This window comes from Staurois parvus, unplaced genomic scaffold (assembly GCF_062004578.1).
Source record: "Staurois parvus isolate SC_StPar_1 unplaced genomic scaffold, SC_StPar_1.0 ptg001352l, whole genome shotgun sequence".
In the NCBI taxonomy this organism is placed as follows: Eukaryota; Metazoa; Chordata; class Amphibia; order Anura; family Ranidae; genus Staurois; species Staurois parvus.
Window position 1 is genome coordinate 2498505 of NW_028319148.1, and position 21357 is coordinate 2519861.

The window sequence follows — 21357 nt, forward strand, 5'->3', positions numbered from 1 at the left end:
GCCATTGACCCCACTAACAGAACGAAAATTGGACGATTATTCTTAGGTCTGATTTTCGGATGAAAAATCGGTCGAATTTTGACCCATGTATGGCCGGCCTTAGGCTAGGTTCACACCTATGCAGGTTGCGTTTGATCCGTTTCTGTGGTTTGATAGGAAGAAAAGAAGCAACCGAATGCCTGAACTCCTGCGCTGGACAGTGGACTCCACAATGTCTGTATCCTCACATGGAGTATAGAAAGATCGCAAGCTATGCTGCCCTCAAAGGACCAGGAAAATCCAAAAAGAACTGTTTCTGTGGTCTGTTTTGCATTTTTGCACATGCGTTTTTGTGTGTTTTTGATGCATTTTGCGTGTTTTTTAAAAATTGTTGCTAGGCAGATTTAAAACGCAAAATGCATCAAAAACGTGGTAAAAACACACTAAATGCTTTTCTGCAGCGTTACCATTGAAGTCTATAGAACCAAAAACACAACGTTTTGCATTTAAAAAAGTCTGACCCTTTCCAAAAAACGTGCCGGGTGAAAACGCGGAGATGTGAACCTGCGCCATAGGAAATCATGTTAAATGGAGTGTACTGCGTTTCTGCAAAATGCAAAACGCTGCGGAAAACGCTTAGGTGTGAAGCTAGGGTAAAGTCTGTATTGGGTTGTAATAGAAACGTACTCACTCGTACTCACTCACTACTTACAATTCACAGTCATGGACTCCTGTACAGCGACTCCTTTCCATATGAGACTCTGCAGAGAGCTGCCTTCAGTGCTGTCATTGTCACCAAGACGGCATTTATGGGCTGCGTTTAATTGCCTCATTATACTAATTTAATCGATATAATCCTAGTAGAATTGGGCAACCTCTTCCCAGGAGAAGCAAGGTGTAGGGGGATACATAGGAGTTTCTGAAATGAAGTATGTCCAAATAATTATATTCACCATTGAACCCCTTTTCCCTTTCTCTTTCATTCACACACAAACACACACATACTGTAGATATGTGTGTGTGTGTATATATATATATATATATATATATAAATAATATATACAGTATATATATATATATATATATATATATTATATTTATATATACAGTATATATATATATTTATTTTTTATATATATATATATATATATATATACTGTATATATTATTTATTTATACACACAGCCATGTTAAAAGATAAGTAAACCCCATAGAACTTCTTGACTTGTTGCATATATTTGAATAGACATACACTATAGTGCCAAAAGTATTGGGCCAGCCAGGGGCGGAATAACAACTCATGGGGCCCCCGGGCAATAGGGAATCATGGGGCCCCTGTGTCCTCGCCCACACCCAAAAAAGCCTATGAAACAGCCAATGAAAGGTAACAAGGGGCATCTCATGGGGCCCCCTACTGACCCCGGGCCCTCGGGCAGTGCCTGAGTGCTTGAATGGTCAGTCTGCCCCTGGGGCCAGCCCTCCATGTGATTCAGGTGTTCCAATCCCCTCCATGGACACAGGTGTATACAATCAAGCCCCTAGGCATGCAGACTGCTTCTACAAACATTGGTGAAAGAATGGGTCGCTCTCAGGAGCTCAGTGACTCCAAGCGTGGTCCCGTGATAGGTTGCCACCTGGGCAATAAGTCCATCCGTGACATTTTCTGGCTACTAAAAATTCCACGCTCAACTGTTAGAATAAATTGTTATAACAAACTGGAAGCAACTGGGAACAACAGCAACTCAGCCACCAAGTGGTAGGCCATGTCACATGACAGGGCGGGGTCAGTGTATGCTGAAGTGCACAGTGCGCAGAAGTCACCAACTGTCTGCAGAGTCAATAGCTAAAGACCTCCAAACTTGGTGTGGCCTTCAGATGAGCGTAGAGAGTTTCATGGAATGGGTTTCCATGGCTGAGCAGCTGCATCCAAGCCTTGCATAACCAAGTGCAATGCAAAGTGTTGGATGCCGTGGTGTAAAGAACGCCACCACTGGACTCTAGAGCAGTGGAGACGTGTTCTCTGGAGTGACCAATCACACTTCTCTGTCTGGCAGTCCGATGGATGTGTCTGGGGTTGCCAGGAGAATGATACTTGCCTGACTGCATTGTGCCATGTGTAAAGTTTGGTGGAGGGGGGATTATGGTGTGGGGCTGTTTTTTGGGGCTGGGCTTGGCCCCCTAGTTCCAGTCAAGGGAACTCTTAAGGCGTCAGCATACCAAGACATTTGGGACAATTTCATGCTCCTTTGTGGGAAGAGTTTGGGGATGGCCCCTTCCTGTTCCAACATGAATGTTCACCAGTGCAAAAAGCAAGGTCCATAAAGACATGGATGAGCCAGTTTGGGGTGGAGGAACTTGACTGGCCTGGACAGAGTCCTGACCTCGACCCCATAGAACACCTTTGGGATGAATTAGAGTGGAGACTGCAAGCCAGGCCTCCTCCCCCGACATCAGTGCCTGACCTCACAAATGTGCTTCTGGAAGAATGGTCCAACCTTCCCATAGACACCCTCCTAAACCTTGTGGACGGCCTTCCCAGAAGAGTTGAAGCTGTTATAGCTGCAAAGGGCGGGGCCAACTCAATATTGAACCCTACGGACGAAGACTGGGGGGCCATTAAAGTTCATGCGTGTGTACAGGCTGGTGGCCCAATACGTTTGGCAATATAGTGTACATTAGATTTTGATTCAAACATTCAAACAGAAACAGCAGTTTAATATGATATTATTGAACAACACAAGAATATTTGGCTTTTCCATCACCTCCTCAACAAAAATGTCAGTAGATGCAATGGTGCTCTCTGGAAAAAGTAAGTAAACGCTCTGCATCAAAAGATGACATTGTCCCCTGTAGGAGAAATTACTTCTTGTAGGCATTTTGTATAACTGCCCACCACTCTCTGGCAATGACATTGAAACATTTGACCACTTCACCATGCAACATTTCTTTACATGTTTGCCGGTTTCCTTGCCTAAATTGCCCATTTCAAGACCCCCACTAAAACTTCCATTGAAATCAAATCAAGGCTTTGACCAGGGCAATCCATAACCCCCTCTTGTATCTTCTTGAGCCATTCCTTGGTGGATTTGCTGGTGTTCTTCTGCTCATGATCGTGTTGAAAGATTAATTTCCAGTTCAACTTCAGCTTTCAGACAGATGGAGGTTGATTTACTAAAGTCAAATATACTGTGCACTACAAGTGCGGTTGCGCTAAATCTGAGAGGAAGCTCTGGAATGAGGGGAAGCTTTGATAATTTTTATCATCCAATTATGTGCAAGCAACAATGCTGTTTTTTTAATTTTTCCTTGCATGTTCCCCTTCCTTGAAGTGCACAGCCTATTTGCCTTTAGTAAATGCAGAATGTATAGTTGACGCAACTACAGTGAGCTACCCAAGCCCTGAAGAAGCAAAGCAACCCCACAGCAGAACATTTCCACCACTGTGTTTCACTGTTGGTATGAGAGTCTTCTCCTGAAATACAGTGCCTTCGAAAAAAGTATTCATACCCCTTGAAACTTTCCACATGTTGTCATGTAAAAAATGTAAAAAATGTAAATGTATTATATTGGAATTTGATGTGATGGACCAACACAAAATGGCACATAATTGTGAAGTGGAAGGAAAATGAGAAATGGTTGTCAAAATGATTTACAAATAAATCTGTGAAAAGTGTGGCGGCATTTGTATTCAGCCCCCCGGAGTCAATACTTTTAGGACCCCCTTTGGCTGCAATTCCAGCTGGAAGTCTTTTTGGGGATGTCTCTCCCAGTTTTGCACATCTAGAGAGGGACATTTCTGCCTATTCTTCTTTGCAGAATCGCTCAAGCTCTGTCAGATTGGATGGAGAGTGTCTGGGAACAGCAATTTTCAAGTCTTGCCACAGATTCTCCATTGGATTTAGGTCTGGACTATGACTGGGCCATTCTAACACATGAATATACTTTGATCTAAACCATTCCATTGTAGCTCTGGCTGGATGTTTCGGGTCGTTGTCCTGCTGGAAGGTGAACCTCTGTCCCAGTCTTAAGTCTTTTGCAGACTCTAACAGGTTTTCTTCTAAGATTGCCCTGTATTTGGCTCCATCCATCTTCCCATCAACTTTGACCAGCCTCCCTGTCCCTGCTGAAGAAGAGCGTCCCCACAACAAGATGCTTCCACCACCATGTTTCACAGTGGGGATGGTGTGTTCAAGGTGATGTGCAGTGTTAGTTTTCCACCACACATAGCGTTTTACTTTAAGGCCAAAAAGTTCCATTTTGGTCTCATCTGACCAGAGCCCCTTCTTCCACATGTTTGTTGTGTCCCCCACATGGCTTCTGGCAAACTGCAAACGGGACTTCTTATGGCTTTCTTTCAACAATGGCTTTCTTCTTGCCACTCTTCCATAAAGGCCAGATTTGTGGAGTGCATGACTAATAGTTGTCCTGTGGACAGATTCTCCCACCTGAGATGTGGATCTCTGCAGCTCCTCCAGAGTTACCATGGGCCTCTTGGCTGCTTCTCTGATGAATGCTCTCCTTGCCCAGCCTGTCAGTTTAGGTGGACGGCCATGTCTTGGTAGCTTTGCAGTTGTGCCATTCTCTTTCCATTTTCGGATGATGGATTGAACAGTGCTCCTTGAGCTGTTCAAAGATTGGGAATTTTTTTATAACCTAACCCTGCTTTAAACTTCTCCACAAGTATATCCCTGACCTGTCTGGTGTGTTCATTGGCCTTCCTGAACACTTTGTTCACTAATGTTCTCTAACAAACCTCTGAGGGCTTCAGAGAACTACTGTATTTATACTGAGATTAAATCACAAACAGGTGGGCTCTATTTACTAATTAGGTGACTTCTGAAGGCAGTGGGTTCCATTAGATTTTAGTTAGGGTTATCAGAGTAAAGGGGGTTGAATACAAATGCACGCCACACTTTTCAGATATATATTTGTAAAAAATTATGAAAAGCATTTATCATTTTCCTTCCACTTCACAATTATGTGTCACTTTGTGTTGGTCTATCAAATAAAATCCCAATAAAATACATTTACGTTTTTGGTTGTAATATGAAAATGTGGAAAATGTCAAGAGGTACGAAGACTTTTTCAAGGCACTTTACTGATTTTGACTTTGGGCAAACATGTATACTGTGACCAAACAATTCTGTCTTTGAATAACCAGTATTCAGAACATTGTTTCAGAAGGTCTGTTCTTTGCCTATATGTTCAATAACAATTTGTATTCTTGCTCTAGCAAATGCTTTTCCTAATAGACCTTTCACGAAGATTAAATTGGTGCAATCTCTTTTTCATTGTAGATGCATGCACTGACCCTATCTTTTGCAAGGGTTACCTGAACAACTCATGATAACATTTTGCGGACACTTCTTTTAGAATGAAATGCTCAGTACTTGGGTTGAATTTGGCCAGCCAGTCCTGGGCAAATTAGCAGTTGTTTGAAATCCATGCCACTTGCAGATTGATTTTCTAAATCTGGCCACAAATGATGTTCCCACCAGAACATTATATTCTGGAAGTGGAACTCAGATCAACAAGAGTTTTCCAACATTCCAGTTCGACAGAAGCTGATCTAACAACTGTAGAACTGCTACACATGGATCAAAATTTGGCCATTCCCTGCTGAATTTTGATCCATCCATGGCCAGCACTACAGGAGAATGAATAATTTCAAATCATTTGGTGACCTAGTTAAACCCTTACCAGATTCATAGGCATCCACAACTTTCTTTTTGAGGACATTGTTTGTTTCTTTCTTAGAGTGATCTATTGCTCTTGGCATGGTGACACTACACATATCAATAACAAAGAGAACACCAGATCTATTGTGTTTTGACAGCCAGTGCCAGTGACTGTCAAAATACCCAAAAATGGTTGCATTTGATTGGATGCAGCTGCTGTTCGGCAGACAATTTTCCACCTGGGTTCTTTGATTTTTCAGTTGAAAAATGCTGGGTAGGAGGGTGCCAACAGGGTCACCCACAAAGTGCATTTTGGCTGGTTTGTCAAGAACTTCAGAAGATCGGTCAGTGTTAGCTTAATCAGCTTAAGGCTTGGGGCTAAAACAACATCCCTGCGAATGCCTCAAACAGAAGATGTTTATGTGTTGTGTTGTTCACAAATTTCAAATGTAGTGCCATCCTCTAGTTAGGCTGTCAAGCTAAATTTAGTTTTTGACTACACTGCAGTCAGTGGAGCAGTGATTTATTGTTTTATTCTGGTGAAGGTTTCCTAAGCTAGGTGATCAATTTCCCTTGCCTGTTTATGGAAGAAGCTTCCAGGAGATATAGTACTAGGGTCAATCCCCCAGTTTGGTGAAAGGCAGAACCTGGAGGTGAGAGAAAGACGCTGGAGGTAACAGGCAAATGCTGGATGTGAGAGGTGGAAGGCAGACTGTAGGTGAGAAGCTGACTCTGGAGGTGAGAGGTGGAAGCTGGATGTGAGAGGCAGACTCTAGAGGCGAGAAACAGAAGCTGGATGTTGGAGATGAAGCTAGATGTGAGAGCCAGACTGGAAGTGAGAAAAAGACTCTGGATGTGAGAGGCAAACTCTGAAGGTGAGAGATGGACTGGAGGTAAGAGACGGACTGGAGGTGAGAGGTGGACTGGAGGTGAGGCAGGCCGGAGATGAGAGGTGGAAGCTGAAGGTGAAAGGCAGAACCTGGAGGTGAAAACTGGAGGCAAGAGGTGAACATTAAGGTGAGAGTCAGATAGGAGGTGAGGGAGATGCTGAGGTGAGAGCAGGGGTGGACTGACCATTTGGAAACTCGGGCACTGCCCGATGGGCTGGGGTCAGTAGGGGGCCCCATGAGTTGCCCCTGGTACCTTTTTCATAGGCTTTTTTGAGTATGGGCAAGGACACAGGGGCCCCATGATCCCCTATTGCCCGGGGCCCCATGAGTTGTCAGTCCACCCCTGGGTGAGAGGCAGACCCTGGATGTGAGAGGCAGAATCTAGAGGTGAAAAATGGACTGGAGGTGAGGGAGAAGCTGGAAGTGAGAGGTGGACTGGAGGTTAGAGATGGATTGGAGGTGAGAGGTGAACTGTAGATGAGAGGAGGACTGGAGGTGGGAGGTGGCAGCTGGACGCAAGAGGGGAAGAGGGTCTGCTGTGCTGGAGGAGAGGGGAGGCTGGAGGAGTATTTAAACTAGGATCAAGGGGGCAGGGAGAATTAGATTATAATGGGGTAGACAGATTAGACAGGGGTCAGTACTTATTGGTGGGTGGAATGGGGAAAGATGGAGGCAGATTAAATAGGAAAGGTGGTGGTGTCTGTCTCTATGTGAGAAGCGATCTCAGAGCGAGTGTGAAAGAGGACCTAGCTGATGGAGAGTGTGATGAGGCTGAAGCATTATGGGTGGAACTGCACATGGAGGTGCGTACTACAAAGGTAATCATTGGAGTTTGTTATAGGCCTCCCAGTGTTAATGAGGAGATGGAGACTCAGCCCCTTGCACAGATCGAAAGGGCTGCAAGGGGTGGGACAGTGATAATAATGGGGGATTTTAACTACCCAGAAATTGACTGGAGTAATGGTACAAGAACATTACATTTCAAAAGAGCCAACTTTACTAAATTGTGCTCTATACTATACATCTCGACATTAGAAGCAAAAAAACACTGAGGAAATATGGGAGTGCTTTAAGGACATATTATTTAATGGCATTAGCCAGTGTATTACAATGGGCAACACACATAAAAAACTAAGGTTACACCTGGGTGGTTAAATTCAAGCGTAAAGAGATATATTACAGAGAAACTGTCCTTTAAAAAATATAAGGGGACATCTTCAGCATTACAACACTACAAAGAATGCAAAAAAAAATGTAAGAGCACGTTCAGGGCAGCAAAAAAGAGAAAATGAAAGACTAATAGCAGAGGAGAGTAAAATGAATATCACATTTAAAAAAAATTATATTAATATCAAAAAGGCAAAGTTAGAACATATTGGCTCAATAAAAGATATTCAGGGGAAGTGGGTTCGGAGTGACAGGGAAAATTTAACTGTGTTAAATACATTATTTTCCTCATTTTTTTCTGTGGAAAAGGAGGGGTAACAGAGAAGACGTTATTGTTAGCAACACAGCATGGATTGTACCCTTGTTGCTAACAGAATCAAGTGTTCTAAAAAGAATTGAAAAACTTAATGTGAACAAATTGCCAAGACCAGATGGCTTACATCTGAGAGTTCTCAAAGAATTTAGCCAGGTCATTGCTAGACTGTTAGTCCTAATCTTTAAGGACAGCTTACTGACCAGAATGGTACCAGCTGATTGTCCAAAAGCCATTTTGGTACCAATATTCTCAAAAGGGTCAGGATACATACCTGGAAACTACAGGCCAGTCAGCCTAACATATATAGTATGTAAACTATTGGAGGAGGTTATAAGGGACTATATCCAGGAATCTGCAGATGAAAATAATATCATTAGTAGTAACCAGCATGGATTTATAAAGGGTCATTTTTGCCAGATCAACCTGTTAATATTTTATGAGGAAATGGGCTGCAATATGGATCTGGATCAGGAAGGCCTGTGGATGTAGTATATCTACTGTATATTTTGCCAAAGCATTTGATATGGTACTCAAAAAATACCTAATTTTCAAATTGAGGTCTGCTGATGATAGTGTATGCATCTACATAGAAAACTGGTTTCAGGAGCATGTCCAAAGATTGGTGATAAATAGCATATCTTCAGAATGGCCTGGAGTTGTAAGTGGGGTACACCAGGGCTCTGTCCTTGGGCCAATTCTGTTTAACCTGTTCATAAACAACATAGAGGTTGGTATAAACAATTCAACCTCAGCTTTTGCTGGCAATACAACATTAAAGCGGAGTAGCTGCTGACTTTTAAAATACAGCCACATGCCTGTCCCCTGGTCCAGCGGTGTCCTCACTTCCTCTGGTTTCACCAGCCGTCTTCTCTCCCTGGTGCTAGCATCTTCAGTGTGGGCATCCAGCTGTGACAGCTTGCTGCTTCACAGCTGGGTGCCCACTGCGCATGCGTGAGAAGCTCTGTACTTTGTGAATGGCCCCGTAGTCCTCTGGGACCTGTCACGTGTCCAAGAAGACTACGGGGAGGGGGGTGGGACAACTTCCACTTCCGATCACCTAGGCGATTGCAGTGGAAGTGGGACTGGGTACCTTCAAATTTGGGTATCTGCTCCCCGCTCCCCAAAGGTGCCAACCCTAATGGGGAGCGGGGGACAAAGCATTAAAGCGGAACTTCCCCTTTTGGGTGTAACTCCACTTTAAGCAGGGTAATAACCTCACAACAGGATACAGCAACCTTAGAAGAAGGTCTTGGAGGGCTGGGCAACTACATGACAAATGAGGTTCAATGTAGGAAAATATAAAGTAATGCACTTGGAGGCTAAAAATATAAACGTTACTAGCTAGGGGGAGAACATCTGGGGGACATGAAAATGGAAAAGGATCTGGAGGTCCTAGTAGATGACAGACTCAGCAATAGCATGCAATGCCAAGCTGCAGGAAGCAAAGTCAGCAAACTATTAGCTTGCATTAAAAAGGATGTTTACTAAAGCGATAAAACTATAATTCTACAACATTACAAAATTCTGGTTCAGCTGTATCTTGAGTATGTTGTCCAGTTCTGATCACCCAGAATTCAGTGAAGGGCAACAAAGCTAATAAGGGGGGTAAAGGATCTCAGTTATGAGGAATGGCTACACACGGTAAACGTATTTTCCCTGGAAAAGATGCATGAGAGGAGACATTGTCGCAATGTACAAATATCAAAATGGTGATTCTAGCATCTCATCCAACCTGTAATAGCTAGAGCAATAAGATCTCTGTGTGTTGGTTCCCAGGTCGGCCATATACAGTAAAGTTACATAGTTACATAATTAGTCTGGCTGAAAAAGACAAAAGTCCATCCAGTTCAACCAAAAAAAGAAATCAGATTTGTTTGACAATTTCTCTTTCATGAATCCATGCTGTCTGTTACTTAAAGTAATTTTTTCCAGCAGAACTCATTTATGTGGTCTTTTCTTATACTCTCCAGTATTTTCCCAACTATAAAAGTTAAACTATCAGGTCTATAATTACTTGGTAAAGATTTTGACCCCTTTTTAAATATTGGCACCACATTGGCCTTACGCCAATCCATTGGTACTATGCCAGTCATTAAAGAGTCCCTAAAAATTAGGAACAATGGCTCTGAAATGACAGAGCTCAATTCTTTAAGGCCCCGTTCATGTATGCCATACAATTCAGGGGCTTTATTCACCTTTATTCTGCCTAAATATTTCTGGATCATATCAATTGTGAGCCAATGTGGATCATCTGGAGCTGTGTCAGTACCACGCCCCATTATGGACAAGAACCCCCCCCATGCTCCTTTGTATACACAGAGCTGAAGAAGGGATTTATTAAATTTGCCTTCTCTTTGTCCCCAGTCACCCCCTCTAGATGATTCTGTAAAGGGACTACATGCTCGGACTGGACCTTTTTACTATTAATATATTTGAAGAATTTTATCTTTTGCAATCTGTCGTTCATTTAAAATTTTTGTGGTTTTTATTTCCTTTTTGCATATTCTGTTATATTCTTTGTAATGTTTAAACAATGATCGCGTTGCTTCATTTTTATATTTAATAAAAGCTCTTTTCTTATTATCTATAGCCTTTTTAACTTTGGCCGTAAGCCACATAGGTTTGATTTTTAGCCTTTTAAACTTGTTGCCCATGGGAATATATTTTGCAGTGTGTTCACATACAGTCTTTTTGAAGAACTCCCATTTCTGTGTTGTGTTCAGTGATACCAATATTCCCTCCCAATCTAAATCTTGGAGAGCAGCTCTCAGCCTTGGAAAATTAGCTCTCTTGAAATTGAGCATTTTTATTTTTCCCGTATGTGCTTGTTGTTTACAGCTAACAATAAATGAAATCATGTTATGGTCACTGCTTGCCAGATGTTCTTTTATATGGACATTAGCAATAAGATCTGCATGGTTTGAGATTACCAGGTCCAGCAGAGTATCATTCCTAGTTGGGGCCTCTATGAATTGTACCATAAAATTGTTATGTAGCAGGTTTGTAAATGTTTGCCCTTTACCTGTTCCTGCAGCGCTATTACTCCAGTCAATTTCTGGATAGTTAACATCCCCCATTATTATCACTATTATCATAGCCCTTGCATTCCCATCGATCTGTGCAAGGAGCTGAGTCTCCACCTCCTCATTAACACTGGGATGCCTATAACAAACTCCAATGATTACCTTTGTAGTACACCCCCCCATGTGCAGTTCCACCCATAATACTTCAGCCTCATCACACTCTCCATCCACTAGGTCCTCTTTCACACTCGCTCTGAGATCACTTCTCACATAGAGACAGACACCACCACCTTTCCTTTTTGACCTGTCAATTGAAGTCGTTATGTCAATTGAAGGAGAGGAAACACCCCAAGATTAATGAAAACATCCAAAACTCTGAGACTGGAGGAAACATAGAAAGAGAAGAGAGATCTTGCTACTGGAGATACCAAGGGAAAGAAAACGTTTACTGCCTAACAGGAATATTATTGAAATCAGCATTGGAAAGTCAAATATTTATTAAAGAAACACATCCATGCATTGTAATACAGACATTGATTGTGAAAAAAATAATACCATGAGCCCATCACAAGGAAGTTGGGGAATAAAGGAAAGGAAATAGTAAAATACAGTCAGTTGATGTATCACTGATACTGTATATGGAATACACTGTAATCTTGGTTTACTCCAAGTCATTTTTTTCAGTCTGCTTTTTCTTTTCCTCATCTTACTCTGGTTTTCCTCATTATATACTCTTTAGAGTTTAGATTAGGTCTAAATAATATGACAAAGCATTTTGGCAAAAACATACAGATCAGCACAGCCCAACTGGAAGCCAAGATAGCAAAAATCTCCATTGTTACAGTATATTTGCCTTGAGCACTGAGAGATGCTGGGATATAGGAGGTCCAGACAGAGAGAAAGGCCAACATGCTGAAGGTAATGTACTGGGCCTCGTTGAAGCTGTCAGGTAGTCTTCGAGCCATAAAGGCCACAATAAAACTAATGGTGGCCAGGATAAAGAGGTAACCCAACATTGTCCAGATAGCAATGAAAGAACCTTCGTTACACTCAATAATGATGACTATGGATTGAATATGTGTACTGTTTTGTGGGAATGGAGGTGCCAGGGATAACCAGGCTGCGCACAAGATGAATTGTAACAAAAAACCCGTCAAAATGATCATGTAGGATACACGTGGAGTGGTCCATTTCTTCAAACTGCTGCCTGGTTTGGTGGCCATAAAAACAAGAACCACCATGATAGTTTTAGCCAAAATGCAAGAGATGCAAAGGGCAAAAACCAGGCCAAAGGTAACCTGACGAAGGAGACATTTCTCAGGTTGGGGATAACCAATAAATGCCAAGGAGGTAAGAAAACAAAAGGAAAGGGAAACCAGAAGAAGAATACTTAAGTTATAATTGTTGGCTTTTACTAATGGGCTGGCTTTATGGTTAATGAAAAGCTTTAAAATAAAATTAGGGACTAAAGAGGATATAGCACTGATAACCAGCAGACTCATTCCCAACGGGTCATCATAGGAGAGGTACTCTGTGGATTTCGACAGACACTCAGATTTCTGGCTGTTTGGCCACTGATCCCACGGACATCTGATGCAATCAATAGAATCTAAATAAATAAAGAATTAGGGTTATTGAAGTTCACTTACACTTACTAATACAATAAATAAAATTCTGACATTCTACATCTTAATACATTAAAAAAGCAAAAGCTCAATGAAACGGTATGTAGCCAGGTGCTAGGCTACAACAACATGGAGAATAAGGCATTGCTCTTTATTTGCCTCTCTAACTCTACTGTGAGATTAATGTTATGCTGCACCGTCCTCCTCCAGCCAGCAGGGGGAGAGCCAAAGCCAAGCAAGCCCATAGACTTCTATTGTATGAAGAGCACTGAGAATGCTTGGAGTTGAAGATGGAGATGGCTGCCATATAATGGCTACACTATAATGGTTACACTACAGATCCCAACATGCACTGTGCAGCAGGAGGAGTGCAGAGAACTTTTGTTAAACTGCCCAGGAAGTTCTTTCTTTTGAGGGAGTTAGAGGGAGATCACCTCTGTTTGGATATTCCAGGCCAGTGGGAAATGATACCAGTGGAGATCTGAGCCTGAGACTGGGAGTAAGGACACCCAGGGGCAGCACAGCACCACCCACATCATTATTATTATTATTATTATACAGTATTTATAAAGCGCCAATAGTTCGCTCAGCGCTGTACATTACAATGGGAGACAAAACATGAGACAGTACAATAACAATACAATGCGATACACGAGGGGTTTGAGGGCCCTGCTCCTTGGAGCTTACAATCTAGGAGGGGGGGGATAGTGATACAGGAGGAAAAGCTGTGGGGGATGGAGTGGTAGGAAGAGTGGAGGAGATCGGCAATTGCCAGGGGGTGGGGTAGGCTTCCCTGAAGAGGTGGGTTTTCAGGGTGCGCCTAAAAGAGGAGAGTAGGTGATAGTCTGATGGATTGGGGTAGGGAGTTCCAGAGGATGGGTGATGCCCTGGAGAAGTCCTGGAGGTGGGCATGGGAGGAGGAGACCAAGGAACTAGAGAGAAGGAGGTCTTGTGAGGAGCAGAGAGTGCGTTTTGGGTGGTATTTGGATATTACATTAGTGATGTAGTTTGGGGCAGTATTATGGACAGCTTTGTACGTCAGTGTTAGGATTCTGAATTTGATCCATTGTGTAATCGGAAGCCAGTGGAGGGATTGGCAGAGGGGGGTGGCGGAAACGGAGCGGTTGGTAAGGTGGATGAGTCTGGCTGCCGTATTCAGGATCGACTGAAGCGGGGATAGCCTGTGGTGAGGGAGGCCAGTGAGGAGGGAGTTGCAGTAATCGAGAATCAAGTAATCATAGAACTTGAACCACTGCAGCAGGGAGACTAGAGCATCCGTTCATCTTCTGCTTCACACCGCTGATCACCGGAGGTTTTTGGAGAGTGATACAGTTTATAACTGTAGGATGACTGAACAGCATGATGTAGCTATTTAGGTGAGCCAAACTATCTTACAGAACATTCCTTGTACCAGACTGACTCCACAAAGGAAGCCAATGAAGAAGAGTTGTGTTTTAAAAATTTAACATTTTTAACATCATCAACACTAGCTGTCTAGAAGGAAAACCTATCTGGACAGTTAACTTACTAGTTTTATTGGCGATCTCTCCAAGAGGACATGGTACACACTCAAAACAACAGATAGGCTCTCCTCGTCTAGCCGCTTTCCAGAACCCTGGAGGACAACTTTTGCTGCATATTGAGAGAGGGACCTAGAGAAATTTCCAAATAATTTATTTAGTTCATGATTTCTGACCTATCTTATTGGACATATAGGAATATTTCCTTTTGAAACCAATGATTACCCCTGGTCTCAGACTTTAAGACCTGAAACTTTTAGATATAGTGCAGAAGATCGATGTACATAAGGTGACTATCTTCAATAAAGAGTTGATTGAGTTCCCCGGAAGAGTTGTGCTAGGGTTAGAGTTAAAAAACAAGGGTTGGGGAGTTAAAATGGGGAAGAAATCTCATCTTCTTTGTTGAACCCTGCTTCAACAGATACTAGCGCAGGGCTCTAGGATAAACAAAATATTGTTCAGAATTGTACCATTGGTGCTCAGCCCTCTATATGCACAAAGATTCTTCCAAAAATTTCAAAATGTACATGGCTGACAATTACAAAGCTTCACCATCATCCCCTGCCCATAGACTAGATTGGGTATCAACAAAACATACTATAAATTCTGAAGTGTTCTCAGTTTGTATAAACTTTAACACAGTATGGGTGGAATCTTGGAACACTGTGACTGATTAGCCACTGATTTTAACCAATTTTATAATAAAGTAACATAAATGCTATACAAGGCCAGGGTGCCCTAGTGTGTGTTAAGATTTAAATTAAATGTTCTATTCATAAGAGAGAAGCTATATAAACAGCTCTGGGGGTGAAGAAAAATTACTGAACAATTCAAATACACTGTTGGGTAGCCATGAAGGGCCAGACAAGAGCTCTAGTCTTCAGATCCCATCAATTGAGCACCAAATGTCTAAAAGCCCCTGTCGTCTGCTATAAGCCACCATTGTTTAAGCCAAGGTGGAAGAGCCCCCCTATATTTGTTTTATTGTAAATGTAATATATATATAGAATATTCTTACTTGATTATCTTTGGAAGCCCAAAATAATAGGCTTGAGTTGATGGTGAGTACTTGACCAGGAGCTGCGGCACTATCATAACTGCCAACCTTAACCTGCCGTACGGCACCCCCTGGGCTCAGCTGCCAGTTTACAATGTCATAGATTGCAGGTGGTTCTCCATTCTCATCAAAATAAAATTCATTCCCATTACTCAGGCTCACACGGACTTTCTTCATGTAATACAGGAGCTGGGAAAGAGAAGGGTGTCTTGCATAAATCAATGTGTATAAAATATGTTAGTTCTCTATAAAGTAAGTTCATTAGTACTTTAATTAAAGATACTCTTAGAGTGTATCTACTGTATGTTAGTTTCATTCTGCTTTCTGTGTTGCCATTTCATTCAAAGAGAAGTCCAAAGTCAATCTAGCCAGAGTTTGTGTTATGGATCCGCCAGGTGGTGCCTCTGGCAGCCCACTAGACGGAATCACCAGTGGCAGAGGGAGCCTCCGGGGATGAGTGTAAACCAGAAGAGAGCCAGATGTGAGGAGGCCGGCAGGACCAGGCAGGATAAACCGGCGGTTGTCACCGTGGGGAATGGCGAGGTACAGAGACGACAGGCAGAGAGTGGTCAGGTCACACGCAGGGTCAGAATCGAAGTCAGTCCGCAGAATGGTCAAACAAGCCGGGAGTCAGGATAGGAGAAGGCAGCGTAGTCCGGGGCAATCCGGGTCAAACTCAGGAGAAGGCAGCATAGTCAGGTAATCTGGGTCAGAGCTGGAGCAGGCAGAGAGGTCAAACAATCCGGGTCTATAATCACAGGGCACAGGAAACTTCAGGTAACAGGTCAGACCTTGCGGCGATTTGTGACAGTGCAGGGCATCTTTAAATATCGCGCCCTGCACTGTCATTGGCCGCCCAGGACGCGCCCCCAGGCTGTCATTGGCTGCCCAAGGCGCGCCCGCGGCACCTGCTGCACATGCGCGGCATCCTGTCAGCCGTGGCCCGCCGGGACCTGGTGCTTGTGTCCCGGTGTGAGCTGGGGACGGAGCCGCGGCGGTCCCTGACAGCTTGGACTTCATCCCCTGCCCTACGTGATGGCACTCGGTCATTGTGACTGGCTGCTTGGACTCCACTGATACATAGTCAGAAAAAAGGGGAGGGTGTCACATGAACCTCCATATCTGGAAGTACCAGGCATCTCTCTTTTCTTTAGAAGGACAAAAGAAAAGGTGAGTAGATACAGTATGTAGCATTTAAATGAACCTGCTATGACAGAAGAAGAAACAGTGAGGTGCGCTAGCAATTGGGGTATAAGAGGGTGGGATGTGTGTGTGTGTGTATGGGGGGGCTCTTTGCGTAAACTCTACTACTTTTTCAAAGACCAAGTATCTCTGTTATTCCTATATCATAAGAACACTCTTACCCCCGGTTCACATCTATGCGGCTGTGCGGGCCACGTTTTGCAGGAGCACGAGAGCCCATTCATTTTAATGGACTCCCGTGCCCTTGACACACAGGGAAAGAAGTCCCTGCACTACTGGCAGTACTAGGGTTGCCAGTTCGAATCCCAACCACGGCACCACCTGCCTGGAGTTTGCATGTTCTCCCTGTGCTTGCGTAGGTTTCCTCTGGGTACTCTGGTTTCCTCAGACACTTCAAAGACATGCTGGTAAGTAAATTGACCCTAGTATGAGTATGTATGAATGTGAGTTAGGGAACTTAGATTGTACGCCCCTTGAGTGTTAGGGACTGATGTGAATGTACAATATATATGTAAAGCGCTGCGTAAATTGGTGGCGCTATATAAGTACCTGAAATAAATAAATAATAAAATATCCAAGTCCCTTAGAAGAAGACTGAAGCATTAAATTACCTGCCAAGGCTTGAAATGGTAGATGTCTGCACAGCGACTTGATGACAAAGTTCCATCCTGCAAAACACAATTTTTTAAATTGTCCAGAGCTTCAGCTACAGCATAGACTGCTGTGTGGACATTGTATGTGGTCCTCAAATTGGAGACATCGGTAAAACTGTTGTGGACATTTTCTAACCTCTCCTCTCCTGTGCACTGTCTAAATGCAGAGTCCAACATATCTGTGACATTTCTATGTGTATTAAATTTGCAGTCAAAGGCTTCTTCCCAAAATAGGTTTATCCAGTCACTACCCAAGGACATAGAGGGACGGATGGCAAGGAGAAACTTATCAAGTCCAGGAATGCTTCCACTGTAGAATGCAAGGCCAATAGTGCCAGCCAAAAGGTCCGAGTATTTTTCAATAGAACGTATGCTTGTTGTGGACCAAGCTTCACTGGCCACAAATATTTTGTCCGTAACATTTTGCCTCAACATCTCTTCTAGGATAGCAAAGAGTTCAATGTCGGTGGAGAACACAACAATTACCTTAACTGTTGAAGCTCGCATGACCTTGACTATATGTTGTGCATTGCGTTCCTGATCATTCATAATTATGTTCTCAGTGAAGGCCACGCATGCTCCACCCTTTAGTAATTCCTGTTTAACCAATTGGATTCCTTGCTGACCATAATCACTATCTTCAGCCAGCAGACCGACCCAGGTCCAACCAAAATACAGAACCAGTTTTGCTAGTCCAACAGATTGGAAGGCATCGCTTGGAACGGTCCTGAAGAAGGATGGGAATTTTCTACGATCACCAAGTAGGTAGCTTGTGGAAAAATGACTAATCTGTTTTGAATTTAAAAAAAAATTACAGTTTTATACAAAAAATTCAATATCTTTTTTGAGTTCTAGCCTAGTCAAGAATATTTTAAATAATTATTAACATTCTGGGTGTGACCTTCTCCTCTGTTTGGACATTTATCCCATAGATATGCAGGAATGGTTAAAACCAGGGATGAGCTGAACCAGGGGCGGACTGACAACTGATGGGGCCCCCGGGCAATAGGGGATCAAGGGGTCCCCGTGTCCTTTCCCAGACTCAAAAAATCCTATTAAAAAGGTAACAGGAGCATCTCATGGGCCCCCCTACTGACCCTGGGCCCTCGGACAATGCCCAAGTTTCCAAATGGTCAGTCCGCCCCTGAGCTGAACTGCTTTGTCAAATTAAAAATACAATTTTGGGGGCTAATAGGCAAGGGAAGGGGTGTCAAAAATAATATAGAGGTGGGCACTGCCCTAGAAAACCTGTACCAGTGCAATTTTTTTTAAATACCATTTGACTGGGAGCAGTCATTTTTTAAAGCACTGAGATTTATAATTGAAAAATGGTTGTAAATTGCCAGCAAATTACATTTTCTTTCTGGCCTCCATCTAAACAATACCTCAACATGGGGGGGGGGGGTGCCTTGAACAGAAGTTGTGGGGATCTGTGGGTGGAGACTTGTAGGAATTTGGAGGCTTCCCTTTAAAAATAAGGAAGCAGGCACCCAGATACCTTCCCCCCATATGAATGAGTAAGAATGACATAACACCCCTACTTATTTGGACCCTGCCAAGCAGATCCTGACAGTACTAGCTGAATTACAGCTCCCTGAGATATATAAGGGAAGAGGAAAAGATAGTAGTGACATTAATGAACAAATATTGCCATGGATATATGTGTTCACCGTCAACGCCTAAATACTATGGCCAGTGACCATATTTGCACAGGGATGTCACAGCTATCCCCATGTCACTTTGAGTGAACATGCTTTGAAGGATCAAATAAGGAGACACATCTGCAAAACAAAGTACCTGGCTGTATTTGTAGAGTCCTAGAATATGGGCCAATAAAATTGAGTGCGTAGAGATTGCTGGTCCAATAATGGCTGCTAGAGGAATGTCAGGAAGACACCTGTAGTTGGGAATGGCCATTTTGGTCCCACTTAGGACTTGTAAAGAGCTTCCAAGGTCCAGACGGAGAGTGTCACAGGAATCTAAAGCTTGGAAACCTAGTGTCACATTGGTAAGAATATTGGGGTTTTGGTTGATCTCTTCCATAGCAAACATCATGGCTTGGAACTGCTGGAAACTCTCAAAGTGGAACCTAATGTTTTAATACAATAAGATGATAATCTTAAAAATTAAGAAGAACTCCAAAAAACTATGTATCTGTATATGCATTTGTAGCTCATTTAAAGTGTTACTAAACCCTGGACCCTGCATTCACTATATCCGCTCTCCCCGGACCCTGCATTCACTATATCCACTCTCCCCGGACCCTGCGTTCACTATATCTGGTCTCCCCGGACCCTGCATTCACTATATCCGGTATCCCCGGACCCTGCATTCACTATATCTGGTCTCCCTGGACCCTGAATTCACTATATCTGGTCTCCCCGGACCCTGCATTCACTATATCCGGTCTCCCCGGACCCTGCATTCACTACATCCGCTCTCTCTGAACCCTGCATCCACTATATCTGGTCTCCCCGGACCCTGCATTCACTATATCCTCTCTCCCCAGACCCTACATTTACTATATCCACTCTCCCTGGACCCTGCATCCACTATATCTGGTCTCCCCGGACCCTGCATTCACTATATCTGCTCGCCATGGACCCTGAATTCACTATATCTGGTCTCCCACAGTACACAGAACATGGAAATGCAATTATTTTAGTAAATATAAACTGCTAAATACCTTTTCTCATCAGCAGTATATAGGAGTCTTGTGACTTCTATTGATGTCCGGCCAGGCACTGGTTAAAGCTTGTAGGGAAGGGGGGTTCATTCTGCTCTGACTGTCCTATGAGGCTGCATAACTACTGATCCTTTGTCTGGACAGTGCTGATTGGCCCTGAGCTGATCACATGCATTCTCCCAAAGAAAAGAAACACTAAACTGAGCACGTGCAGAGTGACTCCTAGAACTCTGTACTATCAGCAGATGGATTGGGGACAGTAAAAGAAGGGGAGGACCAGAGAAGACAGGATCAAACAGCCTTTTTACACAATGCAGAGGATTAACCCCTTAGGTTCAACAGTGAGTATAACAAGCATGCTTTACTGCATATACAGACTGATTGTACTGTTGTGGGTTTAGTAACACTTTACAAAGACATTGTAACCACCTTAGAATTAATTTTGTCGTGCCTTTGTGACCGCCTCTTTTTAATGTGATTTTTTTTATGAAGATCCAATAAATTTAATTTATTGACAATATCTATCATTTTTAAAGGCAGAGCTGTTTAAAAGATACCTACCATGAGAGCAATCTGTAGGATGCCAATATTAGTCTCCTTCTTAAAATTGCTTTCTGCCAATGCACTGGATTCAATACTTTCTGAGTTAAGTATACAAAGATTAGGAATCCTGACTTTTCGCATTTTACTTGTTTCAAGTTGGTGACACAGAAGTATTGAAGCCAGAAATTGACAGGCAGCCTACATCTTAAAAGGGCCAGACAGAGAATCCCCCATATTGCTCAAAAGTTAACCTCGAGGCTTAGGTTACATTTAAAAAAATTAGCCCCCCCCCCTGTTGCATTTGGGGGGCAGTACTGAAGTGCAACAACTGTCTGTGATTCGCTTTTGTGCTGGCTTTTAAGGGTTAAAAAACAGGCAGTTAAGTGGCAAAGCCTCCGCTGCACCTGTCAGATACCCTCTACAAAGTGTTTTACCAGAGATCGCAAGGGAAAATCTAGTGTAAACCAGCCCTTAAAAATGTAAGGTCTTTTGTATCAAAGCAGGGGTGGACTGACAACTCATGGGGCCCGGGGCAATAGGGGATCATGGGGCCCCTGTGTCCTTGCCCAAACTCAAAAAAGTCTTTGAAAAAGGTACCAGGGGCATCTCATGGGGCCCTTTACTGACTCCGGGCCCTCGGGCAGTGCCCGAGTTTCCAAATGGTCAGCCCGCTCCTGTATCAAAGTGTTCTTACTAAGGGTCATGTTAGACTAGCAATCACAGTGGCAATTCTGTCGCAACTTCCCAGTAACAAGATTGCTAAAAAGAACACCTACCTGCCTACATAGCGATGCTCCCTTGCTAGATGAAAGGTTGCAGTAAGAATAGTGTGGGAGCAATGATGGAGCAAAATCTTGCTGGTCCAGCCAATAAAAGTGAAACTGTAGAAACAGATGATTTTTTTTTTTTACCTCCTGTTTTTGCAATTTGCTGGCAGGGATAAGATCAATAGAGTGACCTGAACCCGAGGACAATAACAACAACATATGATTGGTGGCTGTGGGGAAAGAACTCTTA

At 43.1% G+C, this 21357-nt stretch overlaps 2 protein-coding genes across 2 annotated transcripts; both read right to left on the reverse strand.

The window, feature by feature from the left end:
• Window positions 1-11593: 11593 nt before the first annotated feature.
• On the reverse strand, window positions 11594-15444 carry LOC149436693 (vomeronasal type-2 receptor 26-like). The gene is made up of 3 exons (XM_089661607.1): window positions 15217-15444; window positions 14207-14330; window positions 11594-12662 (listed from the first exon to the last, which is right to left on the reverse strand). Exons 1-3 carry the CDS (start codon window positions 15430-15432, stop codon window positions 11755-11757), a joined length of 1248 nt encoding a protein of 415 aa, XP_089517733.1. The 5' UTR covers window positions 15433-15444; the 3' UTR covers window positions 11594-11754.
• Window positions 15445-17060: 1616 nt separating this feature from the next.
• Window positions 17061-19166, reverse strand: LOC149436694 (extracellular calcium-sensing receptor-like). The gene is made up of 2 exons (XM_089661596.1): window positions 18909-19166; window positions 17061-17900 (listed from the first exon to the last, which is right to left on the reverse strand). The coding sequence occupies exons 1-2, from the start codon at window positions 19164-19166 to the stop codon at window positions 17061-17063; spliced, it is 1098 nt and encodes a 365-aa protein (XP_089517722.1).
• Window positions 19167-21357: the final 2191 nt, after the last annotated feature.